At 41.4% G+C, this 10,309-nt stretch overlaps 1 protein-coding gene across 1 annotated transcript; it reads right to left on the bottom strand.

Moving 5' to 3' along the window:
• Nucleotides 1-6,121: 6,121 nt before the first annotated feature.
• On the bottom strand, nucleotides 6,122-7,362 carry LOC144122860 (uncharacterized). The gene has a single exon (XM_077655842.1). It carries the CDS (start codon nucleotides 7,244-7,246, stop codon nucleotides 6,356-6,358), a length of 891 nt encoding a protein of 296 aa, XP_077511968.1. The 5' UTR covers nucleotides 7,247-7,362; the 3' UTR covers nucleotides 6,122-6,355.
• Between the last annotated feature and the right edge of the window lie 2,947 nt (nucleotides 7,363-10,309).

Raw genomic sequence — 10,309 nt, forward strand, 5'->3', positions numbered from 1 at the left:
TCAGAGCGAAACGAGCTGGATCTGAACGCATCGGTTTTACAAGTGTCCGTGTGATACGCGTCAAAACATTTTATCTCATAACTGCGCGAAAACATGTATGCGTGCTTGATACAAGACAACCTGTTTTTGACCGAAACAAGCTAGATCTGAACACATCGGTTTTACAAGTGTCGGTGTGATACGCGTCAAAACTTTTTCTCTCAGAATTCCGCGAAAAGCATGTATTTGTGCTTAATACAACTAGACAAGCTGTTTTAGACCGAATCGAGCTAAATCTCAACACATCGGTTTGACAAGTGTCCGTGTGATACGCGTCAAAACGTTTTCTCTCATAACTGCGCGAAAAGCATAAATTCGTGCTCAATACAACGACACAAGCTGTTTTAGACCGAAACAAGCTAGATCTGAACACATCGGTTTTACAAGTGTCCGTGTGATACGCGTCAAAACTTTTTGTCTCATAACTGCGCGAAAAAAATTTATTTGTGCTTAATACAACGAGACAAGCTGTTTTTGACCGAAACAAGCTAGATCTGAACTTGTTGGTTTTACATGTGTTCGTGTTATACGCGTCAAAACGTTTTCTATCATAACTGCGGGAAAATCATGTATTCATGCTTTATACAACGCGACAAGCTGTTTTAGAACGAATCGTGCTAAATCTCAACACATCGGTTTTACAAGTGTCCGTGTGATGCGCGTCAAAACTTTTTCTCTCATAACTGCGCGAAAAGCATGTGTTCGTGCTTAATACGTGACAAGCTGTATTTGACCGAAGCGAGCTATATCTGAACGCATCGGTTTTACAAGAGAGAAGTGTCCGTGTGATACGCGTCAAAACGTTTTCTCTCATAACTGCGCGAAAAAAACATGTATTCGTGCTTAATACAACGAGACAAGCTGTTTTTGACCGAAACGAGATAAATCTGAACACATCGGTTTTACAAGTGTCCGCGTGATACGCGTCAAATCTTTCTCTCATAACTGCGCGAAAAGCATAAAGAGCTAGATCTGAACACATCGGCTTTACAAGTGTCCGTGTGATACGCGTCAAAACTTTTTATCTCATAACTGCGCGAAAAACATGTATTCGTGCTTAATACAACCACACAAGCTGTTTTTGACCGAAACAAGCTAGATCTGAACACATCGGTTTTACAAGTGTCGGTGTGATACACGTCAAAACTTTTTCTTTCAGAATTGCGCGAGAAGCATGTATTCGCGCTTAATACAACTAGACAAGCTGTTTTGGAGCGAAACGAGCTAGATCTGAACTTATCGGATTTACAAGTGTCCGTGTTATACGCGTCAAAACGTTTTCTCTCATAACTGCGGGAAAAACATGTATTCATGCTTAATACAACGCGACAAGCTGTTTAGACCGAATCGTGCTAAATCTCAACACATCGGTTTTACAAGTGTCCGTGTGACGCGCCTGAAAACTTTTTCTCTCATAACTGCGCGAAAAGCATGTGTTCGTGCTTAATACGAGACAAGCTGTATTTGACCGAAGCGAGCTATATCTGAACGCATCGGTTTTAAAAGTGAGAAGTGTCCGTGTGATACGCGTCAAAACTTCTTCATAACTGCGCGAAAAGCAAGTATTCGTTCTTAATACAACGCGACAAGCTGTTTTAAACCGAAACGAGCTAGGTCTGAGCACATCGGTTTTACAAGTGTCCGTGTGATACGCGTCCAAACTTTTTCTCTCATAACTGCGCGAAAAGCATGTATTGTGCTTAACACAACGAGACAAGTTGTTTAAGACAGAAACGAGCTAGTTCTGAACACATCGGTTTTACAAGTGTCCGTGTTATACAAGTCAAAACGTTTTTGCTCATAACTGCGCGAAAAGCATGTATTGTGCTTAATACAACGAGACAATTTGTTTTAGACAGAAACGAGCTTGATCTGAACACATCGGTTTAACAAGTGTCCGTGTGATACGCGTCAAACCTTTCTCGCTCATAACTGCGCGAAAAGCATGATTTCTTGCTTAATACAACGAGACAAGCTGTATAAATCGAAACGAGCTAAATCTGAACACATCGGCTCAAGAAGCGTCCGTGTGATACGCGTCAAAACTTTTTCGCTCATAACTGCGCGAAAAGCATGTATTGTGCTTAATACAACGAGACAATTTGTTTGAGACAGAAACGAGCTTGATCTGAACACATCGGTTTAACAAGTGTCCCTGTGATAGGCGTCAAATCTTTCTCTCATAACTGCGACAAAAGCATGAATTCGTGCTCAATACAACGAGACAAGCTGTTTTAGACCGAAACGAGATAAATCTGAACACATCGGTTTTACAAGTGTCCATGTGATACGCGTCCAAACGTTTTCTCTCATAACTGCGCGAAAAGCATGTATTGTGCTTAACACAACGATACAAGTTGTTTAAGACAGAAACGAGCTAGTTTTTAACACATCGGTTTTACAAGTGTCCGTGTTATACAAGTCAAAACGTTTTTGCTCATAACTGCGCGAAAATTATGTATTCGTGCTTATTACAACGAGACAATCTGTTTTAGAGCGAAACGAGCTAGATATGAAAACATCGGTTTTAGAAGTGTCCGTGTGATATGCGTCCAAACTTTTTCTCTCATAACTGCGCGAAAAGCATGTATTCGTGCTTAATACAACGAGACAAGCTGATTTTAACCGAAACGAACTAAATCTGAACACATCGGTTTTACAAGCTTACGTGTGATACGCGTCCCACCTTTTTCTCATAACTTCACGAAAAGCATGTATTCGTGCTTAATACAACGAGACAAGCTTTTTTGGACCGCAACGAGCTAAATTTGAACACATAGGTTTTACAAATGTCCGTGTGATACGCGTCAAACCTTTCTCTCTCATAACTGCGCGAAAAGCAGGATTTCTTTCTTAATACAACGAGACAAGCTGTTTAGATCAAAACGAGCTAAATCTGAACACATCGGCTCTAGAAGCGTCCGTGTGATACGCGTCAAAACGTTTTCTCTCATAACTGCGCGAAAAGCATGTATTGTGCTTAATACAACGAGACAAGTTGTTTTAGACAGAAACGAGCTAGATCTGAACACATCGGTTTTACAAGTGTCCGTGTGATACACTTCAAAACTTTTTCGCTCATAACTGCGCGAAAAGTATGTATTCGTGCCTAATACAACGAGACATGCTGTTTTAGACCGAAACGAGCTATATGTGAACACATCGACATTACAAGTGTCCGTATGATACAGGTCAATACTTTGTCTCTCAAAACTGCGAGAAAAGCATGTATTTGAACTTAATACAACCAGACAAGCTGTTTCAGAGCGAAACGATCTGGATCTGAACGCATCGGTTTTACAAGTGTCCGTGTGATACGCGTCAAATCTTTCTCATAACTGCGCGAAAATCATTTTCATTTCATTCATTTATTCATACTGTCAGCCCTGGGCGGGCTATTACAGGAGTGGAAATCAAACTTGAAACAGAAAAAGAACACATTAAACAAACACTGAGATCAACACTAAATTTCATACATAATTGTGTTTGCCACTTGAACAAAACGAAAACATTGTCATAGAAATCAAGCAGAACATAAAATATTGTGCAGTTTATCTAAAAATTCGCTTAGTGATTGTGACGTGACAACGGAGTTTGGTAACATATTCCATTCCTTAATGGCTCTCGGGAAAAAACTAAATTTAAAGCAATCATTTCTGACAGGCGGCATTGGGATGTACAAACTGTGACGATGGCGTGATGTTTCCCCTGTTTTAATTTCAAAGTAGTTTGTTTGATCGATTTTCAAGTAGTGGTTAGCGATCTGGAAAAGAAACTTGAGTCTGTCGCATTTGGTTCTAATATCAAGTGTTTGCAAATCAGCAGATTTACACAAAGAAGTTGGAGAATCAGAATAACGATACCTATTAAATATAAACCTTGCTCCGAGACGCTGGATTCTTTCCAGCTTAGAACAGTTGGAAGCAGTGTACGGGTCCCAGACAACTTTTGCATATTCGAGGACAGGCCTAACTAGGCTTTTGAAAACCAGACTTTTTATTTCAGGAGTTGCACTGCACATATTGCGTCTCAAGCTCCAGAGTGCCTTGGAAGCCTTAGTACATACATTATCTATGTGTGAATTCCAGCGTAAGTCAGATGTGAGTGTTACTCCAAGGTATTTAAAATTACTTACTCTAGTTAGTAATCTACCATTAATGCTGTAACTGTAATCAAGGACAGTTTTCTTTCTTGTAATGGTCATAAAAACTGTTTTGTTTGAATTTATTACCATCTGCCACACCTTACACCATTCATGTATTTTCTGCAAGTTTTGATTGAGTTCTGCCTGATCTTCTGGAGTATTAATTTGTTTATAAACGATGCAGTCATCTGCATACAGTCTAACTGGAACGCTCAAACCAACAGGCAAGTCGTTGATGAAGATCAAAAACAAGAGAGGGCCCAGAACGCTGCCCTGGGGAACACCGGAATCGACTGGCATGATGTTGGATTTATACTCTTGAACCTGAACATACTGTACTCTAGACGAAAGATATGACCTGAACCACTTAGTTATAGTTTCATTTTTAAATATGGCACTGATTTTTAGTAATAGCTTAGGGTGCGAAACCTTATCAAACGCCTTTGCAAAGTCCAAAATTATGATGTCTGTTTGCATGCGGGAATTAATTGACTGAGAAAGATCATGTACAGTTTCCGTGAGTTGTGTGATGGTAGAAAGCCCCTTGCGGAAGCCATGCTGGTTTACAAATAGGTGATTGTTACTCTCAAGAAAAGTTGATAAGTGAGCGTACATAATATGTTCGAGTAACTTGGAACACGTGCTAATGAGGGAAATGGGTCTATAATTTTCAACGTTAGAAGTGGGACCATTTTTATGCACAGGCACTATTTTCGCACATTTCCAGGCAATGGGAACACAACTACTGTCGATAGACGATTGAAAGATTTTGGTAAGAAATTTAGAATTCCACTCTGCATATCTATATAAGAATTCATTCGGGATACCGTCCGGTCCTGAGTTCTTTTTAGTGTTGATATTCAAAAGCAGTTTCAGAACTCCTTCTTCACTTATTTCTAAATCGGGTATAGGAGGGCAACCTGGAGGCTCAAAAAACGGTGATTCGCCGTCATCTTCAGTGAAAACAGATGCAAAAAATGAAATAAAACTTTCAGCCCTCTGGGGGCTCTCTTCTTCATTAGAATGGTGAGTTTTACCGCCGCCATTTATATATCGCCAGAACTTACTGGGCGCTTCAGTAAGAAATCTGGTGAGAGTCTGACTGTAAAAGGTATTTTTACTTTCTTTGATGAGTCGCTTTAACTCTTGGCTCATACGACATATGGAGGTTTTTAATTCAGGGCTTGGGTATTGTGAGCATCTTTTTCGTTTCCTTTTGAGCTGTCGTTTTTTGTGAATAATGTCTCTATTAATCCAAGGATGCTTCCTTTTTGTTATTTTCGTGGTTTTAGGAATGAACATCTCAATTGCTTTCGCTGTCATGTTTGCAAAAAAATCCCACAACTTATCTGTGCCAAGTCCGTCTTGATAAAAACACATGAATTCATCAAACGAGATTTCAAGGTAGTCCAGTAATCCGACATCATCGGCAGCCGCAAAATTCAAAACAGTCTTTCTGTAAGATTTGTGACATATTTCGTGAGTCATATTGAGCGACATAATCACCATTTTATGGTCAGACAATCCTTCTTCAACATCACAACTCAGCAAAAACTCTAGTAGACCAGATGACAAAAAGACAAGGTCTAGTATCGAGGATGTTGTCGTACATACTCTCGTACTCTTTTCAACAATCTGAGTCAAACCATAGCAATAGGCGAGTTCGATCAGATGTTCACTGCTAGCTGTATCAACTCTGCCGGGAGAAAGCGACATCCAATCAATACCTGGCAAATTAAAATCACCTGTCAGCATAATATTGTCACCAAAGTGTACATTTAGGTCCAGTAACCTTTTTAGGTTATCAAGCACGTCTATGGTTGAATTGGGAGCTCTGTAGAAAGCACCCACTAAGACAGTACGACCATTCAGTCTGGTTTTAATCCATGCAGTTTCTAAATCATCAAACCCTTCTAGAACTGAGAATACTATATTACTCTTAACCAGTATTGCAACACCGCCACCCCTCCTTTCACGGTCTTTTCGTACTATGGAGTAGTTTGGGGGAGCAACTTCACAGTCTCTAATATCTTTATGTAGCCATGTCTCTGTGATTACCATAATATCGGGTTCATGTTCAAGGCATATACTTTCTATGGCGTCAACCTTGTTAAGCATGCTCCTAGCGTTCACATTTATAATTTTAAAGCAGACCGTCTTATGATTGTTTAGTCACTCATTGCTAGTGCTAGTGGCAACCTGGCATTTGAACCGCTGCTTGGTCTCCTCGTTCCATGCGTATAAGGTATTCTTGACTTTTAACTTATCAAAAATTAACTTAGCTTTCACGCCGTTCTTTCGTTCATCGGCACAGGAGTTCCAAAGATTTTTTCGTATTTCCACAACCCTTTTAGAAAAATCTTCATTTACACTAAATTGAGTGCCTTTTAGGTTGAAACAGTTACTCATTATTTTCATCTTATCCCTAAAGTCAGTAAGTTTAATAATAATCGGACGGTCTCTACCTGGTTCCCTCTTTCCAAGTCGGTGAATCCTTTCAATAGTGTCCACCCTTTGTTTCAGAATTTTATCAAAGATGTCATTGTTTACTTTCTGTAGTAGGTCCTCTTCACTCTCTGATTCCTCCTCCTTGACTCCGCGTACAATCAAGTTATTGCGCCGCGAGCGGTTTTCCAACTCATCAAGTTTTCTCGAAACTGTAGTCATTTCTATTTCACATCTTTCAGCAAAAGTTTCTAGTTTCGAAAGCCTATCCCGAGACTCGTCAAAGGTTTGTAGCTTTTGTTCTATAGCAGACAGCCTGGATTGCATGTCCAGAATTCTTGCTTCAGACGATGTTTGGTTCTCCTGTATTTCGCTTAATTTGCTGAGGATTTCAGTTTGAGAAGCAATTACTTGTTGAATCATTTCCATTGTATCCGGGCCAGGATTTTCCTCAACATCACCGGATAACTTCAGCAACAGGCCTACAATTGAGATACAATCACTAAAGCAAACCAGCAATGTGCGTGGACACGGCAACACGATCAAAAAAAGGCAGTTGCTACGGCAGCAATATTTTCGTCCACCAACCTGCACAAATAGTGGCACATCAGTTGACATTGTCACCACGGGGTTGCCGTGTCCACTGCTGATGGAAGGCGCAGGCGTTCCTTTTATAGGCAAAATCCGGGCTGGAAGTGTGGATGACGTCGCTGTGCTCGAAGAGGGTGCGCAGAAGGTAGTACCCACGTGCCACGACAGCAGCTCGCAGTGTGAAAAATGTACGCCCCCCGCGCACGGCAGTCGAAAGGCATCGGCAGAAGCTGGGTGACGATTGAAGCCGCTGTCTGCGCTTACTGCACGGCCCAAGGCGATGGAAAAGAATCCGGTAAGTACCTGCACAAATAGTGGCACATCAGTTGACATTGTCACCACGGGGTTGCCGTGTCCACTGCTGATGGAAGGCGCAGGCGTTCCTTTTATAGGCAAAATCCGGGCTGGAAGTGTGGATGACGTCGCTGTGCTCGAAGAGGGTGCGCAGAAGGTAGTATCCACGTGCCACGACAGCAGCTCGCAGTGTGAAAAATGTACGCCCCCCGCGCACGGCAGTCGAAAGGCATCGGCAGAAGCTGGGTGACGATTGAAGCCGCTGTCTGCGCTTACTGCACGGCCCAAGGCGATGGAAAAGAATCCGGTAAGTACCTGCACAAATAGTGGCACATCAGTTGACATTGTCACCACGGGGGAACGAGACAAGCTGTTTTAGACCGAAACGAGCTAGATCTGAACACATCGGTTTTACAAGTGTCCGTGTGATACGCGTCAAAACATTTTATCTCATAACTGCGCGAAAAACATGTATGCGTGCTTGATACAACAAGACAACCTGTTTTTGACCGAAACAAGCTAGATCTGAACACATCGGTTTTACAAGTGTCGGTGTGATACGCGTCAAAACATTTTCTCTCAGAATTGCGCGAAAAGCAAGTATTCGTGCTTAATACAACTAGACAAGCTGTTTTAGAGCGAATCGAGCTAAATCTCAACACATCGGTTTGACAAGTGTCCGTGTGATACGCGTCAAAACGTTTTCTCTCATAACTGCGCGAAAAGCATAAATTCGTGCTCAATACAACGAGACAAGCTGTTTTAGACCGAAACAAGCTAGATCTGAACACATCGGTTTTACAAGTGTCCGTGTGATACGCGTCAAAACTTTTTGTCTCATAACTGCGCGAAACAAAATTTATTTGTGCTTAATACAACGAGACAAGCTGTTTTTGACCGAAACAAGCTAGATCTGAACTTGTTGGTTTTACATGTGTTCGTGTTATACGCGTCAAAACGTTTTCTATCATAACTGCGGGAAAATCATGTATTCATGCTTTATACAACGCGACAAGCTGTTTTAGAACGAATCGTGCTAAATCTCGACACATCGGTTTTACAAGTGTCCGTGTGATGCGCGTCAAAACTGTTTCTCTCATAACTGCGCGAAAAGCATGTGTTCGTGCTTAATACGTGACAAGCTGTATTTGACCGAAGCGAGCTATATCTGAACGCATCGTTTTTACAAGTGAGAAGTGTCCGTGTGATACGCGTCAAAACGTTTTCTTCATAACTGCGCGAAAAGCATGTATTCGTGCTAAATACAACTAGACAAGCTGTTTTAGACCGGATCGAGCTAAATCTCAACACATCGGTTTTACAAGTGTCCGTGTGATACGCGTCAAAACATTTTCTCTCATAACTGCGCGAAAAAAACATGTATTCGTGCTTAATACAACGAGACAAGCTGTTTTTGACCGAAACGAGATAAATCTGAACACATCGGTTTTACAAGTGTCCGCGTGATACGCGTCAAATCTTTCTCTCATAACTGCGCGAAAAGCATAAAGAGCTAGATCTGAACACATCGGCTTTACAAGTGTCCGTGTGATACGCGTCAAAACTTTTTATCTCATAACTGCGCGAAAAACATGTATTCGTGCTTAATACAACCACACAAGCTGTTTTTGACCGAAACAAGCTAGATCTGAACACATCGGTTTTACAAGTGTCGGTGTGATACACGTCAAAACTTTTTCTTTCAGAATTGCGCGAGAAGCATGTATTCGCGCTTAATACAACTAGACAAGCTGTTTTGGAGCGAAACGAGCTAGATCTGAACTTATCGGATTTACAAGTGTCCGTGTTATACGCGTCAAAACGTTTTCTCTCATAACTGCGGGAAAAACATGTATTCATGCTTAATACAACGCGACAAGCTGTTTAGACCGAATCGTGCTAAATCTCAACACATCGGTTTTACAAGTGTCCGTGTGACGCGCCTGAAAACTTTTTCTCTCATAACTGCGCGAAAAGCATGTGTTCGTGCTTAATACGAGACAAGCTGTATTTGACCGAAGCGAGCTATATCTGAACGCATCGGTTTTACAAGTGAGAAGTGTCCGTGTGATACGCGTCAAAACTTCTTCATAACTGCGCGAAAAGCAAGTATTCGTTCTTAATACAACGCGACAAGCTGTTTTAAACCGAAACGAGCTAGGTCTGAGCACATCGGTTTTACAAGTGTCCGTGTTATACGCGTCAAAACTTTTTATCTCATAACTGCGCGAAAAACATGTATGCGTGCTTAATACAACGAGACAAGCTGTTTTTGACCGAAACAAGCTAGATCTGAACACACCGGTTTTACAAGTGTCGGTGTGATACGCGTCAAAACTTTTTCTCTCAGAATTGCGCGAAAAGCATGTATTCGTGCTTAATACAACTAGACAAGCTGTTTGAAAGCGAAACGAGCGAGATGAGAAAACGTCGGTTTTACAAGTGTCCGCGTGATACGCGTCAACTTTTTCTCTCATAACTGCGCGAAAAGCATGTATTCGTGCTTAATACAGCGCGACAAGCTGTTTTAGACCGAAACGAGCTAGATCTGAACACATCGGCTTTACACGTGTCCGTATTATACACAGTCAAAACTTTTCCTCTCAGAACTGCGAGAAAAACATGTATTTGAACTTAATACAACCAGACAAGCTGTTTCAGAGCGAAACGAGCTGGATCTGAACACATCGGTTTTAAAAATGTACGTGTGTTACGCGTCAAAACTTTTTCTCTCATAACTGCGCGAAAACCACGAATTCGTGCTTAATACAACGAGACAAGCTGTATTTGACCGAA

Source organism: Amblyomma americanum, chromosome 3 (assembly GCF_052857255.1).
Source record: "Amblyomma americanum isolate KBUSLIRL-KWMA chromosome 3, ASM5285725v1, whole genome shotgun sequence".
NCBI classification, from domain to species: domain Eukaryota; kingdom Metazoa; phylum Arthropoda; class Arachnida; order Ixodida; family Ixodidae; genus Amblyomma; species Amblyomma americanum.

Bases quoted from the DNA above. Each gene is read 5' to 3' on its own strand.
- LOC144122860 (XM_077655842.1), bottom strand. From the start codon at position 7,246: ATGTCAACTGATGTGCCACTATTTGTGCAGGTTGGTGGACGAAAATAT.